The 21,622-nt window shown below is 42.8% G+C and overlaps 1 protein-coding gene across 3 annotated transcripts in view; it reads right to left on the bottom strand.

Moving 5' to 3' along the window:
* Mtmr12 (myotubularin related protein 12) overlaps nucleotides 1–21,622 on the bottom strand; it is a 63,892-nt gene that overhangs the window by 7,864 nt on the left and 34,406 nt on the right. For all 3 annotated transcript variants that reach the window (XM_027401254.2, XM_027401255.2, XM_035440613.1), the window contains 7 exons: nucleotides 18,590–18,719; nucleotides 11,042–11,117; nucleotides 7,450–7,556; nucleotides 6,563–6,687; nucleotides 5,378–5,456; nucleotides 2,927–2,997; nucleotides 81–253 (listed from right to left, as the gene is read on the bottom strand). In XM_027401254.2, the coding sequence (XP_027257055.1) occupies nucleotides 81–253; nucleotides 2,927–2,997; nucleotides 5,378–5,456; nucleotides 6,563–6,687; nucleotides 7,450–7,556; nucleotides 11,042–11,117; nucleotides 18,590–18,719 (761 nt within the window). The remainder of the gene's footprint in view (nucleotides 1–80; nucleotides 254–2,926; nucleotides 2,998–5,377; nucleotides 5,457–6,562; nucleotides 6,688–7,449; nucleotides 7,557–11,041; nucleotides 11,118–18,589; nucleotides 18,720–21,622) is intronic.

The raw sequence follows: 21,622 nt of genomic DNA, 5'->3' as shown, positions 1-21,622 counted from the left end.
GCCTGCATCTGAGGACAGTGACCAGATGAGAGGGAGTCTCTCTCCCCAGGACTGCAACTGTCTGCAGTGAGGGCACTCACCTCCTCTTTGTCACTCTGTCGGAGATGGTTACATCGATCCAAGAAAGAGTGGCAACCCATGACCCACTCCTTTTGGATGAGGCTCTGGAACCCAGTCCTGGTTCGACAGTGGGGGTCCATCATTACTTGCACCAGAGAGGAGAGGAGGCAGCAGAGGTCAGATGCATTCTCTTCTAGAAGGGCCCAGCAGCAGCACCAAGGAGGAAGACAGAGTGTTACAAGGAGGCAGTGCTCTCATCCACACAGCTAAAAGCAGGGTTCCCAATGCCTAGGTCTACTGTTACTTTCTATGAACAACAGCTAACTTTGGAGAGATAGACCACTTCCGGATTGTTAGGACAGGCTCAGCCCACAATAGTGCTGAGCATGGATCTGCTTACTGAACAAATGCAGCACAGAAAATTCACTTTCAGCACATGGCATCCACAGATGCCTTAAAGAGGAACAACACTCATGCCCCGATGCCCTGCCTGCCTGTGGATGAAGTCTACTTTCCTTCTTTCCTGGGGAGAGAGCTCGAGTCACCACTCACTGCTCCAGACTCAGCCTCTTCACATCAGGCTCTTTCTTCCACTCCCCATTCTTCACAGACTGCTCAGTCACAAGACTCTTTCCTGTTCTGTCTAAGGAGTGCAGAGGCGCCTGCTTCTCCTTGCCAAGCCTACAGGAAGAATTCTCCTTGGTACTCCTCCACGTGCCTGCCCACTTGGAGTGCACTTCATACGGCCCACAAGGCCAAAGTCCTTTCACAGACTCAACACTGCTGACTTAGAGCAAAGGTAAACACAGTCACAGCCTTGCAGTCTTAGAGTTTGAAGATACTAAAGCCAGGTCTACATTTCCCACCATTTCCTCTCTACTCCCCCCTTCCAAAAGGATGCAATTCACATTGCTTTTTTTTTTTTTTTTTAAGATTTCATTTATGTATACAGTCTGCACATGCAGACAGAAGGTGCCAGCAGTGGGTACCAGACTCACTCAAGGTAGTTGTGAACCACTATGTGGGTGCTGGGAATTGAACTCAGGACCTCTGGAAGAACAGCCAGTGCTCTTAACCACTGAGCCATCTCTCCAGCCCCCACATTGCTTTTTTAAACTGTCCTCAAGGAAGATGGTGACTGTATCATCAGGGTTAGAGAGCTAGAGCTACACTCATTCTGAGAGCACTCTTTCTTCCTGTGCCCTAGAACAACAATGCACTAAAGTGCAGGCTCACACTCATCTCCAGCAAACACGCAGGAACTACATGGAGTTAACAGAGAGATTTGTGGATGGATGTGTGACTGTGAGTGTGCATGTGTGTGCAGATACATGCAGAGGCCAGCCTGGAGGACAATCCTGGGTGTTGTTCCTTGGGTGCCATCTACCTTTTCCCTGCCTGAAAGGCATGGTCCCTCCCTGGCTTGCAGCTCAGAAATGGGCTAGCCTTCCTGTCCAGGGAGCGCCAGCAGCCCTATCTGTGCCCTGGGGCTGGGCTTACAAGCATATGCCACCATGTGCCTTTTGTTTTTAATGAAGGTTCTGGAGATCTAACTTGGTACTTCCAAGACTAATGACTGACATCTTTGTATCTGCCATCTAGTGCTGTCAGCCTCTGACAGTTCCATCTGGAAGGCCATCTTCCTCTTCATCTGAAGGTGCTGATGGCACACTTCTGGGAACAGCAGTGAGGGCTGGAAACTGAGACTGCAGAAGAGAGGCAGCTCAAAAGCCCAGAGGGGAGGGGCATCTGCTTCCATCAGAACCAGATTTCACGCTACACAGCTCCATAGTTGGTGGATCTGGTTCTGGGCTCTCCCACTTCTCAGATCTTTATAAAACAGTCTTAAGGTAATGCTTCCATTAGTTTGTAAGTATCTAGAAGGCAAAACATACTTTGCCTTCTGTGTGCAGAAGGTGCTTAGTGAGAACTAGCGCCAGGTGGTCCAGAAACCCTGAGAAGGAGCATTTTCCATGTTGCTCTCAGGAGCTCCCATAAGAGAAGCATCACAAGGTGATAAACACCAGGGGTAGAAATCCAGGAGACAATCTACTCAATGTGGAGTGGCAGGCTAGAAACTTAAGGTCCTCTACAAAGCTGACCAGGATGGGGACGCATCTGTAGTTCCAGATACTTGTGAGGCTGAGGCAGGAGGATCGCTTAAGGTCAGGCATTTGAAACCAGCCTGGGTAACACAGTGAGACCCCCGCCCCCTCCTGGAAACAAACTGAAATAAGATCTACAGGGCAGGTAATGCTTCAGCTCCTATTTAGTCACTCACAGCATTCTCTGCTGCAGGTGGTTTACTGGGCGTTCACAGACTGGATCACAGCAAATACCCCACTGAGGAGAGAAAACCAGAGCCCAGCACTTATCTCCCATGGTAACTGCACAAGGCTGCCTGCACACAGGCAAGAACAGTACTCTACACATCAGCAGGTCTCCTGTGTAAAAGAGCATCCCAAAGACTGTTGGGTAAAGACACCAAACAATTTCTTCTTGGGCTGTGAGTGGGCCTGCCAAGTTCCAAGTGAAAGGATTCTGTTTTAAACTGTAACAGTGAAATTGAGGCAAAGGATTAAAGCTAAGTTAAAGGAAGAGAGAGGAGAAGAAACAAATCTACTCTGTAAATTACATATACAAAAGCTGACACTTGGCCTGGTGGTGGCACACGCCTTTAATCCCAGCACTCGGGAGGCAGTCAGGTGGATCTCTGTGAGGTCAAGGCCAGCCTGGTTTACAAAGCAAGTTCCAGGACAACCAGAGCTGCTACACAGAGACAGAGAAACCCTGTCTCAGAAACCCAAGATTAAAAACAAAAAAAGCTGACTCTCAGTGAAGGAAACCTCCCCATGTACTTTCTTACCCAAGAGGAGGACATTCATGTTCTGTGCTTCCAGGCATTCTGTAATCTCTATTGCTTTCTTCAGGCAGCGTCTAAACATGGGAGAGATGAGAACAGAGCATTATTAGCTCTTGAACTTGGTGCTACAAAGAACAAGTTTAGAGGCAGTTTGAATTGTGCTTCAGTTGTCTTTGTATTTCTTCATGCTAAAAAGCTAGAAAAGGAAATAATCACTATTTACTGATACTCATCTGCCTATGAAAAACTAATTATAGATATACAAGAGTACACAGTACATACATGCGTGTGTACACACACACACACACACACACACACACACACACACACACACACACTAATTAAAGGGACAGAAGAAGTATCTTAGATGTCCACACCTCCACATGCACTGTAGCATTATTCATGCTAGTCAAAAACATGGGAGCAACCTGAGAGTTTACTGATACAGATTAAATTTGTGTTCATGTATGTGCATGTTGGAATATTATTCAGCTGTATAAACCAAGGATACTCTATAATTGCAGCAATATAAAAAAAAAAAAAAATCTCAGCACTTGGAAGCTGAGAGTAGCCTGGGCTACAAAGAGACCCTATCTTTTTTTTTTTTTTTTTGCAATTGAATTTTTTAAATTTTTTTATTTGAATTAGAAACAAAATTGTTTTACATGACAATCCCAGTTCCCTTGCCCCCCCATCCTCCCCTACCACCCTCCCAACTAAAACCCTACCTATCACATATCCTTTCTGTTTCCCCTAGATGGTGAGGCCTTCCATAGGGTGTCATCAGAGTCGACAGCATCCCTTGGGACAGGGCTCAGGCCCACACCCATGTGTCCCGGCTCAGGGAGTATTCCTCCATGAGGATGGGCTCCCAAAGTCCACACCTATGCTAGGGATAAGTACTGAACTACTACAGGAGGTCCCATAGATTTCCGAGGTTTCCTCACTGAAATCCATGTTCCTGGGGTCTGGATCAGTCCCATGTTGGTATCCCAGCTATCAGTCTGAGGAGCAAGAGCTCCCGGATGTTCAGGTCAGCTGTTTCTGTGGGTCTGGTCTGGACCCCTTTGCTCTTTACTCGTCCTTCTCTGCATCTGGATTCCAGTTAAGTTCAGTGATTAGTTGTAGGTGTCTGCTTCTACTTCCACCAGCTGCTGGATGAGGGCTATCAGGTGGCATATAAATCAGTCATCAATCTCATTATCAGGGCAGAGCATTTAAGGTAGCCTCTCCTCTGTTGCTGAGATTGTTAGCTGGTGTCATCATTGTAGATCTCCAGACATTTCCCTAGTGCCTGATTTCTCTGTAAACCTAAAATGTCTCCCCCTATTATGGTATCTCCATTCTTGTTATCTTCTATTCTTCTCCAGACTCAACCTTTCTGCTCCCTCATGTCCTCTGCATTCCTCCTCTTCTCCCTTTCTTTCTCTTAGCTCCCTCCCCTCTCCTCCCGTGCTCCCAATTTGCTCAGGAGATCTTGACCCTTTCCCCTTCTCCAGGGGACCATGTATGTCTCTCTTAGGTTCCACCTTGTTTACTAGCTTAAGAAACACTATCTTAAAAAAAAAAAAAGTAAATAAATATAAGAGAGAACACCATCAAAGTGGACGGGAACAGTTCCGTTTCCTCAGGTATGGCACAGGGTGAGCTAGTCTCTTGCCCACATCTCTGGTTTGTATCTGCCTTTGCTATGTTCTTTAGTTAATGGCAACAGAGAGGAGCTGTGGATTAGAAAAGGCAATATAACTCTTCTCTGAGATTCAATTCTAAACTAAAACGATGCATGGACATTAACAGTGATTTTTCTAAAAAATAATAATAATAATTTTAAATAGGTACAAACAAGAAACACATAAAGTTCAAGATAACATCCACTGACAGGCCAGCACTGATGTTAGTTTTGAATGGTCACAGATTTTCTTTCTTTCTTTCTTTTGTGTGTGTGTGTGTGTGGTTTTTTTTTTTTTTTTTTTTGGCTTTTCGAGACAGGATTTCTCTGTGGCTTTGGAGGCTGTCCTGGAACTAGCTCTTGTAGACCAGGCTGGTCTCGAACTCACAGAGATCCACCTGCCTTTGCCTCCAAGTGCTAGGATTAAAGGCATGAGCCACCAACGCCTGTCGGTCAAAGCTTTTCTTGCAGTCTCAGAATGTCTTGCTTATAGAGTGCACTTCTTTGTTAAGCAGGGAGAGTGTTGGAGAATTCTTATCAAATGTAAAAGAAATGATAGAGAAAACATCAAATGCAGTCCAATTCAGAAGGGGGTGGTGACACACACCTTTAATCCCAGCACTCAGATCTCAAATTCAAGGACAACCAGGGTGGGGGGTGCAGCCCAACCCTGAACCAAACATGATTTCAGAATAAACTGTGACAGACTAGGTATGTGTCAATTCTTCTACAATTCAGAATTAGAAAACTGTACAATTCATGTGCAAAACAATGGATTGAAATACCTGATTATATCAAGCCAGCTGCTGCTTTCTAAGAGAGAAAACCACTTTATATCTGTGTCCCAAAATTCCGTACTGTTATCTAAAAACAGCAAAAAAAATACAAGAGACTTCAGGTTATTGTCCACAACCACACCTGCCTAGCACACCCACGATGTCAGCAGACTGTTCAGCTCAGGAGTTCCAAGTGAATGAAATAAAGAACAACTGTAGAATCAGTCCTGGGTCAAACAGTAAAATCGTCTACTTCAAATCTACTTTACAACACATATCATGATTTGGCTATCGATATACAGTGGTGTTTCCATTTCCTTTCTGTGTCAGTCATCTTTATCACAATACCAGCACAGTATATGCAATGAAAATTCAATGTCAGCTGAATAAATCCTAAAATAGTAGAGTGTGCTAAGCTAAGGAGTCAAAGTTAGGAAAAGCTATCTCTAAACAAGACAAACCCAGAGAAAAGGCTTTGCAAGAATGTAAAGAATTCAGCCAGGCATGGTGGTGGACGCCTTTAGTCCCAGCACTACAGAGGCAGAGGCAGAGGCAGAGGCAGGCACATTTCTGAGTTTGAGGCTAGCCTGGTCTACAGAACAAGTTCCTGAACAGTCACGGCTACAGAGAGAAACTCCGTGTCTCGAAAAACAAAACAAAACAAAAAACTAATCAACAGACCACCGTGTGTGACTAAGTCAGTCAAGTTTTCAATTGTTACTAACAGGTTGGGAGGGAAGACAAATGTGGCAGTGGTGGGGTGGGGGGTTGGCGTGGTTGGAATGTGTTTGCATATCTTATTAACACAATTGTTTTGCACTGTTAGAAACTGTACATGACCAATGAGGGCTAAAACAAATTAAAACATTCCCAGTTTGTGAGAAAAGCATTCACATTAGAAATGATTATGAAGGTTAGTGGCTCCAGGTACACAGAACCTTTGAGAGGAGCTACAATGTTCACCATAGAGCCTGGCAAACTGGGGAGAGAGGGGAGAAGGAGATGGCTATGTGACCACTGAAACAGTGGCCACAGTGAGAACCTGGAGGGCTGGACAGGAGCAGTATCTCAATGGCAGCCGGAGCCCTGGACTTCTGTCTATAGCCTGACACTGCTTGTCAATGACCCAGGGCTGAGAGACCCTGCACACCAACATTGCCTTTCTCCATTTGACAAAGATTTCACTGTTCTTACCTATCAGAAACAGCTGCTTAAATTTACAGTATGCATTCTGGATTTCCTGCAGGGACAGGAAGTTGCTTGATAAGTCTTCAGTTTTAACAATTTCATAGGGTGGCCGGTGGATGGTCTTGTAAATTCTGGGTGTCAAAAAGTAACAAGAGGTTAGAAGAGCAAACATGAATGTGAATGGTTTATTTGTCCTGTGTATTTGCCACGAGCCAGTCTGTGTTAGGAGCCCTGTGGCTATCACCTCATTTAACCCTCACTCACAGGGACAGTGGATGTGGAAACAAAGGTCATGTTTAGGTCAAAGCAATTTAATTACATAACCTGCTCCTTTTGTTGTTTTAAGCGATCTTTGACTTTTATCAAGTTTATTTTTGAGGGGCTGGGAAGATGGCTCAGTGGTAAAGAGCAATGGCTGCTCTTCTGCAGCAGCTGGGTACACCCACAGAGGCTCAGTCATCTAGAATTTTAGGCCCAGGACACAGGAACAAGTGGTGCCCAGGCAAAACACCCCCACACATAAAATAATTAATTAATTAATTAGATTAAAATTATCTTGAGAAACTTCTACTCCATATAATAGAACAGTACAGTGACATACCCTATGACCTAGATTTGACAGCTGTTAACATTATAGCCATGATGCCACGCCCCTAACCCCAGTCCAACACTTCTGTGAATCTCTGAAAACAGTGCAGTTGACCTTCCTAATGATTATGCTATACTGGTATCCTGTAAGTTCATTAAAATGAGTATTATTACTGGCATTCCTCCAACACAAAGCTACCATACTAGGTAAGCAGAATAGACATACAGTAAGAACGATACTACTACCTGCTTCTTATAGAACAGGAGCTAAATGGACCACAACAAAGCATAGGATGAGTACTGACCCATCCAAGAAGCTCTTCTGGATCTGCAGAGCACCATCGTCCTGTTCTTTGGGTAGTGCTGACATTTTCAAAAGGGCGCTTCCATTGTGGCAGGACCAACACCAGATCTACAGAAAGGAAAGGGAAAGTGTTTGTCAGATGCAGATGGAGGATACTCTTAGTCAACATTGGATGACAGTATCCAAGAAACAAATTGTTCCTAATCATTTAACAGCTTATCCGGGGCAAAAACTGGCAGGCCTTTGGGGATATACAGCTATATCTCATTTTTCAGTTGGGACATATATAATGATAATCTTTAATCAGAATTGTCTCATCTCATCTGAGGAACAAATGGACACACTAATTACTATTTATTTCAGAGTAACCAATACAAGCAACTTAGCAAAAGTGGCAAGGATCAGAATGATCTGATGTGGTAGAATATTCCTGCACACTGTGTAAATTATGCTCTGATTGATTTAGTAAAGAAGCTGACTGACCAATAGACAGAGGGAGTAAGGTAAGGCAAAAAAACCAAACTAAGGAAGGGAAGAAGGGAGGAGTCAGAGATAATTGAGCCAGACCCTTGTGGGTGGCCTGCAATACCACCACTTTTCCACTGTGGTGACATATGCACTGAGGTGCAGTAGCCTGGTTGGTGAACCTAAAAGTGGTTCAGCACCAGTCCAGGCACAACCACCCAACTACATAGCTTGTTAGTAAGTTAACTGCTAGTAGGAAAATAGCCCAATTCACTTAAAATGTCCTTGAACAGAAGGTTAAAAATGGCTAGTTTTAGGGCCCAAGTGATGGCTCTGTGGGTGAAGTACCTGTTGCACGAGCCTGATGACCTGAGTTTAATCCCCAGATCACAAGCAAAGTGGAAGGAGAAAACCAACTCCACAAGGCTGTCCTCTGACCTCACTTGTACTGCATGCAGTCTCTATGTATCCACAGCCCCCACTAATAATAAAATTTTTAAATGGTCAATTTTATAATCTTGACTATGAAAAATCATAAAGTGTCTGTCCTACTGAGTTGAGAGTGCCTTTGACAAAAAAGGTGCATATTTAGGCTTTAGAAAACTAGCTTTTTTAGTATTGGAAGGAGCTAGGCAAGCTGTCATGGAAAAAACAGCCACCAGTCCATCTAGCTGTGATGCCTATAGACCACAAAATGACCAGCCCAGGAGACAGTGCCAATGATGCAACTGTGGCACTTGGGGATAACCAAAAGCTATCTAATCAGACTTTTATTCTAAATACTTATCCTTATGTCCATAGAGAAGTGTAACTCTCACTCCTCATCTAAGAAGCCTCCTTTTAGAGCAGTTGGTGACTACTACAGAGATTCACCGCTGGTCAAATGCAGGAAACAAGTGGAAGAAAATTGGGGTGCTCAACCCTAACTGATACATTTACAAAGATGCAAAGTTTTTAAGAACTAGAGGATTAGGACACCTGCTGGGAAAGAGTTGCACCCACGAAACCTCAATAGTATAGCTAATTGAGTAAGAAAAGACCTGCATAATGAGAACACCAGTTAGCATGCCAATGTGGATGGGGGAAATTTCACAAGGCCCCTACCTCAGACAAAGAGCTCTATACGCAATCAATGGAAGGCTAAGAAAGGAGGAATCATCTCCAAGGATGATCCAGATGGGTTAGCCATCAACACATATACACTCAGCAAGTTGTGTGTGTGCATGCAAACATACATACATACATGTATATGTGTATACATATATGCATACACATATGTAACAACAATAAAGAAGAGGACATGAATTTGAGGAGTAGGGAAGGATATGGGAATTGTTGAGAAGAGAGAAGGAAATAATGTAAATACAGTGCTCCTGTATGAAATCTCAAAAAGTTAAATTTCTAGAAAAAATTTAAAAAGTGAATACAGCGAGCTTATCATTTCAAAGAAAGCAATTTACAAAATGTTGCCGATGACAAAAATAATAAGCTTTAAAGCAAAAAATAAAAATGTGGAAAACTAGCACCTGACATTACTTGAACAGCTACTCATAGTTACTCTTCTTGTGAGAGGATGGTATTGATGGGTCAACATCTAGATGCATAACCATGAACCATTATGTTGTATCTTAATGTGTAATAGAACAAAATACATTCTCTAAATTCTATTCAAAATATAGCACAGATTGGTGGATTTTAATAACAGTTTCTTGTGTTTTCAAATTCCTAACTGTGGCTAACCTCTGTGACAGTGTCACAGACCATGTTCTGGTGCACTGTCAAATAACAATATTCTCAGTCCAGCTACCAATGATGCCTTCCTTCCCAAATAAATGTCTGAAGCTGGAGTTTCTCTGTGTTCTTGAACCGATCTCCAGCATACTACAACAAACTGAATAAAAGAACCTAGCTGGCATCTATTTCCAAAATGCTAAATAGTGCTGTTCCATTTTATTGTTTTGGACAGTTATTTTCCATAAAAGTATGTTACTTATGCTAACACATTTTACTTAAATTTTTTTCATTAAAATTCAGTTTGGAAAAAAAATTTAACAGGGCCTCACTCTATAGCCTATGCTAGCCTCAAACTCACAGCAACCCTTCTGCCTTAGCCTCCTGAGTGTGGGTATTACAGGCATGAGCCACAACCGTCCAGCCTCAACTGGAATTGCTAATACTACACAACTTATATAAACAAAACCTCTTTCACAGAATCACTAAGTTTTAAGAGTGTAAAGGTAAATATCTGAACGGCAGCTGTCAACCACAGGCTGAAGACTGGTGGAATGTGATCCTGCTATATCCCAAAGTCATTTTTTAAAACTCTTCGACTTTGTCTAGTTGTATATGGAAAACTCACATAGAAATCTGTGTCTCTGGCTTCCTCTGAAAACAATCGGCCATTTGGCAATATTCAGCCAACAGTGCTACAGGCTGGTGCTGCAGAGCTGCCCTCTTGGCTAGGCAGAGGGACTTTGCCCCTCTGCAAGGGCCACACTCATATCTGTCTAGCTTCCATGGGCTCTGGGTGTGCGATGGAGCTTCACATTGGCTTACATTCAAGATTCTTCTGGCAAGCCAGCCTATCTACTACACAGCACTTTCTTGTAAGTCTCATTTTTTACTCAAGTCCCACAGGTTGGGTAATTCCCAGCCAATAATCAGAAATGGGGGTGTCATCTAGTCTTGCTTTATTTGATCAGTGACATACTAAATATGGCTGCTAGCCTATTCTGTGAAAACAAAAATCACCTTTATGTTGTCTCTAGCAGAAAACTTGACAGGCCCAAATCAAGATTAACAGCTGGCCAAAACAAATTAAATTCCATTATTCATAGTGTCAGCTCAGGTTCAAATGAGTTAAGTGCTAAAGCAGGTGGGCACATTATCTTCCTAAAGCCTTTCAATGTCTCTGCTAAAATTATAAGAGCATTTGTGATGACTTTAGACTTGTCCCAGGGACCCTCATGTTCATGAGACTGCTCTAGGGAGTCCCTGTGCTTATTTCTGGATTGCTCTTAGACAGTAGACAGACTCTGGAGCACCAGAGCCAAGGGCTTTGCGGGGACCACTGCTAGGATGGCTGAGAGCTGCTGATGTCCCTCTCCCGGGGTCCCAGATGCACTTACTGGTATGCCATGGCCCTGAAAACGCTGCACATCCTCTTCGAGAAGGGGAGTGGGGACAACAAAGTATGCTGGCAACCTAGAAGAAAGAGGTGGCATCAGCTGTAACTGAGTCTTTTTCTGTCCCACCAGCCAACTCCCAAATAATGACAGAGACTTTTTATTAATTGTGAAAGCTTGGTCTTCAGCTTAGGCTTGTCTCAACTCGCTCTTATAACTTAAACTAACCCATTTATATGAATGTATGTTGTATCATGTGGCATTACCTCCTGTTTCCTTCCATGTCTCCTGGCTTCTCCTGAGTGCTTAGATGCTCCTCCTTTCTTTTTCTCCCCAGAAATCCCACTATACCTCCTGCCTAGCTATTGGCCATTCAGCTTTTTATTACAACACAGCAATATATCTTCACATAAGAGACGTAAAGTTTTTAAGGTTAAGAAACATAAAAAGCGTAACTTGTTTATCTAAGATGTTTTTAGGCCTAAAAATATATTTTTAGTATGGTAATGCAAGTTAAGATAAAAAGTGCTTTAGTGCCAGGTGGTGGTGGTGCATGCCTTTAATTCCAGCACTCGGGAGGTCAAGGCAGATGGATCTCTGTGAGTTTGAGACCATCCTGATCTATAAGAGCTAGTTCCAGTACAGGCTCCAAAGATACAGAGAACCCCTGTCTTGAAAAACCAAAAAAAAAAAAAAAAAAAAAAAAAAAAAAGTGGTTTAGGTATAAAACTATAACAGAGTAGTTTCCCTGAATTTGTCAAATACAAATAGACTGGGTGTTGTGACTGTAATTCTTACCTGATAATTATTCTTTTTTTAAGATTTATTTTTATTTATTATGTATACAGTGTTCTGTCTGCATGTATCTTTGCAGTCCAGAAGAGGGCACCAGATCTCATTACAGATGGTTGTGAGCCTCCATGCGGTTGCTGGGAATTGAACTCAGGACCTCTGGAAGAATGGCCAGTGCTCTTAACTCCTGAGCCATCTCTCCAGCCCCCTGATAATTATTCTTGTTGTACACAGTTTTACTATGTTAAAGTTAAAACCTTTTCTTTTTATTTAGCCAAAAAGAGGAATGTTGTAGGATACTTGTGCACTGCGTGAAGATGTATTTGCTGTGCTTGGTGGAATGAGAAGCTGAACGGCCAATAATGAAGCAGGTAGTATAGGAGCGGCTTCTGGAACCTCTGAGAGAGAAGACAGGAGATGAATCTAGGTGTGCTAGAGACACCAGGCGACATGGAAGAAGCAAGATGGGCTGTATGTGACAGAACATAGCTTAACAGAAATGGATTAAGTTACAAATACTAGTTAAAAACAAGCCTAAGCTAAGGCCAAGCTTTCATAGTTAATGAAGAGTCTGGGGGTCATGATTTGACAGCTGGCTGATGGGACAGGAAAGACTTGTTACAATCAGCTTTCAGTCCGACAAATTCACAGAGCATGAAAGCTCACATCAAGGAAGTAACAATGACTACAAAAGAACCACACTTCTCTGATAAGAACCAGAGATGAACTGCCACCCCTAGGTTGATGACACTGACCCAATAGGTTAGGAATCTGGATTCGAACCCTAGCTATGCCTATGGCTCTGCACAGCCCTACCTCTGCTATTGAGGAAGGTAAGCTGTTTTGCCTTTCTGGGTCTGTGTCTTACTCTACAAGATGATGGAGAGGAGGAGTGTGAGTAAGGCTCTGCAACAGAGCATCTGCCTTGAACGCACAAGGCCCTTCGTTTAATCTTCAGCACTGAAAAAGGTAGAGACTAGAAAATGTAATACCTAAAAGTATATGAAATCCGAAATCTCATCCAACAATAACAACATAAACAACTGTGTTGCTCATAATTAAACTAATAGAAAAACCAGTAACCATGAAGACTGCGATGCATTTTATCACAAACTTTGACAGGGGTATGATAGCACATGACTTTAATCCCAGCACTTGGGAGGCCAGATCTCAATGAGTTTAAGACCGGCTTCTCGGTCTATGTACTGAGTTCCAAGACTGATGGAACTACATGAGAAATACTCTTGTCTCAAACAAACAAACAAACAAACAAGTTCTGCCAACAACAAACATTTGAGGAGTGCTCCTCTATGTCGGACATTGCTCTAATTGCTCACCTGAGTGACTCATTTAATCCAATACCACTAACAGATATGTAGTATGATTAACAGATATGTAGTATGATTGCCATTTTATAAATCAAGAAGCTAAGAAATGGAGACACTACACTGACTGAAGCTCTTCCTGGATCACACCAAAGACCTGGAGCCAGTGTGATTTCATTATCTACAGGAGAAATTTCATCTCCAGAATAAGCCGGCTGAACTGTAAGACATGGGGAAGCTGGATTTTTCAGAGGGATCGAAAATACATGGGCATACTAGCTCCCAGTCAAGAGATCTTGTTTACAGACCCTAGCTTACAGGATCCTAGTTTACAGACCCTACGGAGCTGTAAACAACTCTCCCTCAAAGAGTTTGAAATAAACCCTCCCAAGACAGAAGGTGCCTGAGTGGATAAATTGCACAGAAGTAATCAGACAGTGTTTGCAGACAAATACACTGCATGCTTGACCTCAATCTTACAAGCATCAATGGAAATGATAAATTTCAGAAAAAGAAATCTTTATGTGTAGGTATGTGTACCTAAGTTTATGTCTGTGCACCATGTCCATGCAAGTGACCTCAAAAGCCAGAAGAGGGTGTTGGATTCTCCGGAACTGGAGTTACAGACAGGTGTGAGTCACCATGTGGGTGCTGGGAGCCAAACCCCAGTCCTCTGCAAGAATAGAAAGTAGTCTTATCCACTGAGTCATCCCCCAAAACTCCAAGGAAAGATGGATCTTTAAAGCAAAGAGATCAAAATACAAATGACTGTTCCATCAATCAGTCTACAGGAGGTAGACCAAAAACTAAATATTACCAGGAGTGTGGTCATCAAACTCCACATTGTGGGAAACAATTAGCAAACAGCTTGATTTCAAGAAAAATATGATGGTTTGAGAATCCACACATAAAGCAACTTAAGAAGCCCATTAAGAAATGGCAAAATGCTACTCTGAATCGTTAACAGTAAGATTAAAAAATGAAAGAGAGCCAGGTGGTGATGGTGCATACCTTTAATGCCAGCATTCAGGAGGCAGAAGCAGGACAGTGGCAGGTGGAACTCTGTTGAGTTCCAGTCTGGTCTACCAAGTGAATTCCAATACATCCAGAGCTATACAGTGAAACTCTGTCTTAAACAAACAAACAAGCAAACAAACAAAACCCCAAAACAAACAAACAAAAAGGATGAAAGAGAAATTTTTCAAAAATGAGTCAAGAATTGGTGGCACACTCCTATAATCTTGGCAATTGGACAGCCAGTCTGGGATATATGGTGAAATCCTATCTCAAAACAGACACACACACATAAAACAAAACAAAACAACTTCTCTCCACCCCAAGGCCAAACCAAATCATGGGGAAATTTTAAATACTAATTAGATATCAAAGAAATAATGTGAGGCTGGGCATGACACATCCCTTTAACCCCAGAATTTGGGAGGCATAGATAGGCAGACCTCTTGAGTTTGAGGTCAGTCTGGTCCTTATAGCAAGTTCCAGGGCAAGTGCTTTATAGGGAGAGCCAGTCTCAAAAAACAAAACAAACATAAAAGTAGTGTGAATTTGAAAGTATGATAATGGTTTCATTGCTGTGTTTATTAAAAACAATCCCAGTCCTTTGTTCTTTGTGCAATATATACAAAACATAAAGTGAAATGAGCTTTGAAATTCATTTCTAAGCAATCCAAAGGGGAGACAAGTAGGTGGGGGTATAGAGCAAGCAGGATTAGCTATGACCCTATGATTACAGAGCAGAATCATAAATCATAGAGGAATGCAGTGGGGATTAAAGTTGCTGTTCTGGAATGCCATGCTATCGGGGTGTCCAGCAGCATCCCCTGCTATCTGTGTCCAGCAGCATCCCCTGAGCTCAGGTGGGATGCAGACTCAGGCATGCCCCACCTGCTCAGTCAGCACCCCAGTTCAGACAAGCTCCTGAGTGACTGAGATGTCTAACTGTGGGAAGCGCTGACTGGACAGTAACTTCACCATAGCTCACCATTGCAACACCATCTCAGTTCTCTGGAGCTCTCTGAGGAATCTCCATATTATAAAGCGGCCTTGCAAGTCTTCCCCAATATTCTACAATGTTAGCTCTCTGGCTAATTTTAGCCTCTGTTCCTGAGCACCACCCCAGGAGCGTGTTCTCCCCTGTCCCACCAGCAGTCTGTTGAGACAATGAGTATTAGTCCTCTCTCCTCAATAACTGTCACTTTAGACAGTGGGATGAGTTCAGAGAGAAGAACCTCTCTCTCAAGACAGCTGCAGTCATGGGAAGCTGGGTGACCCACTCAGGTACAGCGGTAGTCTGGGGAGGGTAACCCAGGCAAAGCTACATCATGCTGCATCAGCATTAGCTCATGGGGCCCCTCTGTGAAGCACACACCCCACGGGCTACATACCTTCTTGTATCTCAAGGAAGTGGAATGAAGTAACTGAACTGAAAAAAGGAGTGAACTGAAAAAAGAGAAGCAATAGGCCTGTGGCACCTGAGCAGCCAGTTCTGACAATGCAGTTTCTCATTCTCACCCAGACTGACTGGGGAGGGGTCATCTGAGACATGCAGATATAAAAAGCGCTATAAACCCACAGTATTTTATGCGGCTGTCAGCAGAGTGCTAGGAAGCTATGTTCCCAAATGATAAGACTCGAGTTTCTAAAAACAGATCCACAGAGTCATCCTTTAAAAATGTAGGCCAGATCACTCCCTGCCTCTGCGCAAACTCCCCCTCATTGTTCTCAGATTCAAAAAAGATAAATTTTTTTCTGGAAGCATCCAACTGTTCCTTCTCCTTGCCCTCTACTCCCCTTACTCTGCTTGCTCCTCCCCAGTCCCTGGGCCCTGGGTTGCTCCTGCCTACCAGGCTTCTCTGCCTTCACTTCTCTCAGCTCTGACCAAAGGCTTCTTATTCCTTCCTGGCCACGCCACGACCAACTCCAGATCTTCTGACCTTTTGCCTTATCTGTGTTTCTCCAGTTTTGTTTCTGATGCTGGTTATTGAACCCAGGGCTTCATGCACGACCGGCCAGTGCCCTATTAATTCAGTGTCTTTCTCAATAGCTCTCTACCTTGAATTTTTTTTCTATGTATTATTGTGTGTCTGGTGTGTGAGTGCAAGTGGACACATGCCATGGTGAGTGCATGAGTGGTCAGGATTTGCAGAAGTCAGTTCTCTACTTCTACCAGAGGTTCTGAGAAACAAGCTTTGGATCATGCAGCAAACAGTTTTACCTAAGCCATTTTTTTTTCTGATAGGGTCTAACCCTGAACCTGGAGCTCACCAACTGGCTAGAATGGCTGGCCAGCAAGCCTCAGGGATCATCCTGTTTTGACCTCCCAGCACTGGGATTATAGGCACATAAACTTCTTTACACAGGTTCTGGGGATCAAACTGAGGTCCTCATCCTTGTGTAGGAAGCACTTTGCCAACCAAGCCATCTTGCCAACCCTACTTTTGAGTATTCTAATAGATGCTTTAAGGATTTCTTTTAAAAGCTGCCAGTAAGAGGGGAGGAATAGGTAGGCGTTGGTGGCGCATGTCTTTAATCCCAGCACTCGGGAGGCAGAGGCAGAGGCAGAGAGGCAGAGAGGCAGAGAGGCAGAGAGGCGGTGAGGCAGAGAGGCAGAGAGGCAGAGAGAGGCAGAGAGAGGCAGAGAGGCAGAGGCAGAGGCAGAGGTAGGTGGATCTCTGTGAATCTGAGGCCAGCCTGGTCTTCAAAGAAAGTTCCAGGACAGCCTCCAAACCTACAGAGAAACCCTGCCTTGAAAAACAAGGAAGGAAGGAAGGAAGGAAGGAAGGAAGGAAGGAAGGAAGGAAGGAAGGAAGGAAGGAAGGAAGGAAGGAAGAAGGAGCAGTTCAGTGGCACACATCCTGCTAGGAGGGCACAAGGCCAAAGCTGTCTCAATCATCACAAACAATAAAAGTAAAAGCTAGGGTTGAAAGACAGACTCTTTACACACAGTTGATGGGAGTGCCAAAGGGTACAATATCTGAGACAGTTAGTTTGGTAATTCTTAAACAGCTAAACACAGAGTTAATCGCATGTTTTGGCATTGTAATAGATTATATACCAAAGAGAAATAAAAGTCACATCCTCATAAAACTTATACATAAATATTTATGACAAATGAATGGATAAATAAAATATAGTATGTCCATACCATGGAATATCATTTGGCAATAAAAAGGAAAAGCCAGAGGTGTTGGTGCATGTCTGTACTGGATACTCATGAGACTGAAGTGGAAGAGCCTGGGTTTGATGCTAATTTGTGCTAACTAGTGAGTTCTAGGCCCACTTAGGATCCAGAGAAAGACTCTATCTCAAAAAAAAAAAAACAAAAAAAAACAAAAAAACAAACAAACAAACAAATAAATAAATAAATAGCCACTGCTTCTATGAAGCAGTCATAAAAGACTACCTATCCTCCTATGTTTAACTTATAAAATGTTCAGAACAGGCAAGAACTGGGAGAACTGAGGAGACATGTAGGATAACTGTTAATTTGGAGTTTCTTTACTAGATGATTAAAAACCTTCTAAAACTTACTGTGACAATAACTACAGAACAATGTCAATACATTCAAACACAGCCTGGGGAGCGGAGGGGCTAGAGAGATGGCTCAATTGGTTAGTCTGTTTTGTTTTTGAGACAGAGTCTCTTTACCTAGCTGTCTGGGAACTTGCTCTATGGACCAGGCACTCCACAAACTCACAGAGATCCACCTGCCTCTGCCTCCCAAGTGCTGGGTATTAAAGGCGTGTACCACTATGTGTGTACTATTCTTCCAAAGGATCAGAGTTCAGTTCACAGCACCAATAGCTCACAGACTCTTTGGGATCTGTGACAGCTCATCTTGGTTGTCAACTTGACTATATCTGACACCAACTAAAACACAAGCTTCTGGGTACTTCTGTGAGGAATTTTATTCATCACATTTGAAGTAAGAAACCACACTCAATGTGGGCAGCACCTTCTAGTAGAAGCCTGGACACAAGGACAAATAGGAAGAGTCCTCCCCCCTTTTGCCAATAAGATGATCTATCTATTGTTGTGGTATTCCTTTGCTGGTATCAGAACCAACTTTTTCAAGAGTTTAACACTGACCAAAGATCAGTAGCTCTCCAGGAATCCTCCAGTCCTTTAGTGCTAGACTGGGACTGCTGAGACAGCCAGACTTGTTGACTGAACAATTACTGATTCCAAACCACATCCTGTAAGCCAATCTAATAAATCATTTGTGTGTGTGTGTGTGTGTGTGTGTGTGTGTGTGTGTGTGTGAACATCTCAATGCTATCAGATTTGCTTCTTCAGAGAACCCTAATATATGCTCTGTGGCCCTCTTCTGGCCTCCAAGGGCACCCACAGACACATATGCACATACCCACACACATATACACATGACTAATGGCGAGAGCCAACATGGAGAGCTTACCTGTCACAGATTCTGTAGCCTTCATTTACACGTACTGTTTTGTACTTCACACTACCCTTGGTCCGCTCCAGCTCCCAAGACCAGTCTTTAGGTGTGTCAAACATTATAGTATGATTCCTGGGATCAGTGGCTAAGAAAATAAAATTAGCATGCAATGAAATCCTTGCATGACACTGGTATTTTGTTCATGTAGATACACAAGTTCTGAACCTAATTTATTATACTGAATCTATTTTTATCTAAGAATAAATCCACAGCTTAACTGTTCCACTTTTCTCCATTTTTCTGTCATCCAAAAATTGTAATGGAAACTTTACTGACATTTTCATTACATTTATTTACTTTGTGCAGGAGCAGGGACCATGGCATGCCTGTTATAGTGTACATATGTTGGTGTGAGAACAACAAGCAGGAGTCAGCTCTTCTCTCACCACATGGGTTCTGGGGACTAAGCTTGGTTGTCAGGTCTGGAGGCAAGCATATTTACCTACTGAGTCCTCACATTGGTACATGCTCTCTTTACAGTGTAGGAAAGGAGTTTTATTCTTATTATTTTGGTTGTGAGCCTAGCCTTTAACGGCTAAGCCATCTCTCCAGCCCAGGAGTTTTATTCTTATTATTTTATGTGCATTTTCTGTACGCCGAGAATGTGTGGTAAACTGTGGACTCCAGTAAATGGTGCTGGGTGCCCTATAGCTGGAGTTACAGGCAGTTGTGAGCCATCCAATACAGTGCTAAGAACTGAAATTGGTACTCAGGAAGAGCAGCACGTATTCTTAGCTGCTAAGCCATCCCTCCAGCCCCAAGAGGTTATTCTGGTTCCATTCCTTGCAAAAGTAATTTTTAGCTCTATTTTCAGTCATCTGCCCTGAGATAATTTATATAAAACAAAAATTATGTGAAGCACTGAACGATGGGCTTGGCACAAAAGCTAAGAAACGAAGTATTTTTAGCTCTACCACATGTGTGTAACATGGCACACTGATTCGAATAGCATGTCTGATTCTGGAATGTAAATCCTTCTTCAGTTTGTGATGCACTGCCTTCGAGAGGCCTGTCTAGGATGGCACTCGGTTACTGAAGACCATAAACAGATGAGAGTCACAGTGGAGGAAGTGGCCAATGGCCAAGGCCTGAATCACAGTGGCAGGAACTTTGGATACTAAATCAGCACTGTTAGAACAAAATGTCTAGAAGCACTGCCCAGAGCTTAGCAGAAATGGCTGTGGCCTTTCTCCAGGCCATCACTGTTTGCTGGAAGTGACATGCACATCAAAAAACACAAACTTCCCAGAAAAAAACAAATGTCTGATAAAACCACCCCACCTGCTTCTGTTAAATAAAACAAAATTATAGTAAAAGTAGTTAGAATAATGACAATAACCAATGTTTACAGAAGTTGAATATTTCTAATCTAAAAATACAAAAGAAAATCTGAAACTTCTTGTCTGCCAAGTGGAAAATTCCACACCTGACCTCATGTCACAGTCAAAACACAGGCACATTAAAAATATTCTATGATTAGGCAGTGGTGGTTCATGCCTTTAATCCCACCACTTGGAAGACAGACAGGTAGATCTCTGAGTTTGAGGCTAGCCTGGGCTACAGAGTGAGTTCAGGGCCCCACAGGGGAGGAAAAAAGTATAAGTGAGATAGAAAGTGTTCTGTGGTTAAGAGCACTGGCTATTCCTCCAGACTGCCAGGGTTCAATTTCTAGCAACCACATGGCAGCTCCTAACTGCTTCTCAGTCTCAGGAGATCCAATGTTCTCTTCTGGACACAACAGGTAACAAGCCCACATGTGATTCATGCAAGCAAGCAATCACACACATAAAAATCAATAAATCTAAAAATATGTACAAGACAGGAACAGTACTCATGCCTATAATGTCAACATTTAGAAGGCTAAAGTACAATCTTGAGTTTGAGGGCAGCCTGAGATACATATTGGGAACCTGCCTCAAATAACAACATAGACAAACAGATACTGTTTCCATCTAGCCAGCATAAAAATACTAGGCTGGGACTGGAGAGATGGCTCAAAGGTTAAGAGCACTTCCAAAGGTCCTGAGTTCAATTCCCAGCAATCACATGGTGGCTCACAACCATCTATAATGAGATCTGGTGCCCTCTTCTGGCCTGCAGGTGTACATGCAGACAGAACACTGCATACAAAATAAATAAATAAATCTTAAACAAAAAAACAAAAAGAAAACAAACAAACAAAAAAAAAAAAACTAGGCTGAGGGAGAAAGCTCAACCAATAATGTGTTTGCCTTTCAAGTGTGAAGACATAAGTTTGGTCTAGGCAGATGCTTATATTTTCAGAACCAAGGAGGTAGAGACACAAGGATCCGAAAAAAGTACTCACATTAACCAAACCCATACTCAAAAACTAATTGCCACCAGGCAGTGGTAGTGCATACCTTTAATCCCAGCACAGGAGGAGGTAGAGGCAAGTGGGTCTCTGTGTTCAACACCAGCCTGGCCTACAGAGTGAGTCCAAAACAAGCTGGGGTAACCATTCTTTTATCTGAAAAAGTATACTTGAAACCAAATAAGAACAGATAAAGAAGGGCACTACGGGCTGGAGAGATGGCTCAGAGGTTAAGAGCACTGGCTGCTCTTCCAGAGGTCCTGAGTTCAATTCCCAGGAACTATATGGTAATGATACCTGGTGACCTCTTCTGGCCTGCAGACATAATGGAGGCAGAAAACTGTATGCATAATAATAATAATAATAATAATAATAATATAATAATAATAATAAGTCAAAAAAAGGGCACTACATATAATAAAGGGAACAATTCATTGAAGACGACACAAATATAGTAAACATACATGTGCCATATGTTAGGGCTCTCAATTTCATAAAACAATCACTAATGGAACCAGGTGGTGGTGGCGCACACCTTTAATCCCAGCACTCTGGAGGCAGAGGCAGGTGGATCTCTATGAATTTGACATTAGCCTGGTCTACAAGAGCTAGTTCTAGGATAGGCTCCAAAGCTACACAGAGAAACCCTGTCTGGG

Source organism: Cricetulus griseus, chromosome 2 (assembly GCF_003668045.3).
Source record: "Cricetulus griseus strain 17A/GY chromosome 2, alternate assembly CriGri-PICRH-1.0, whole genome shotgun sequence".
Lineage (NCBI taxonomy): Eukaryota > Metazoa > Chordata > Mammalia > Rodentia > Cricetidae > Cricetulus > Cricetulus griseus.
This window is presented reverse-complemented; position numbering and strand designations above follow the sequence as displayed.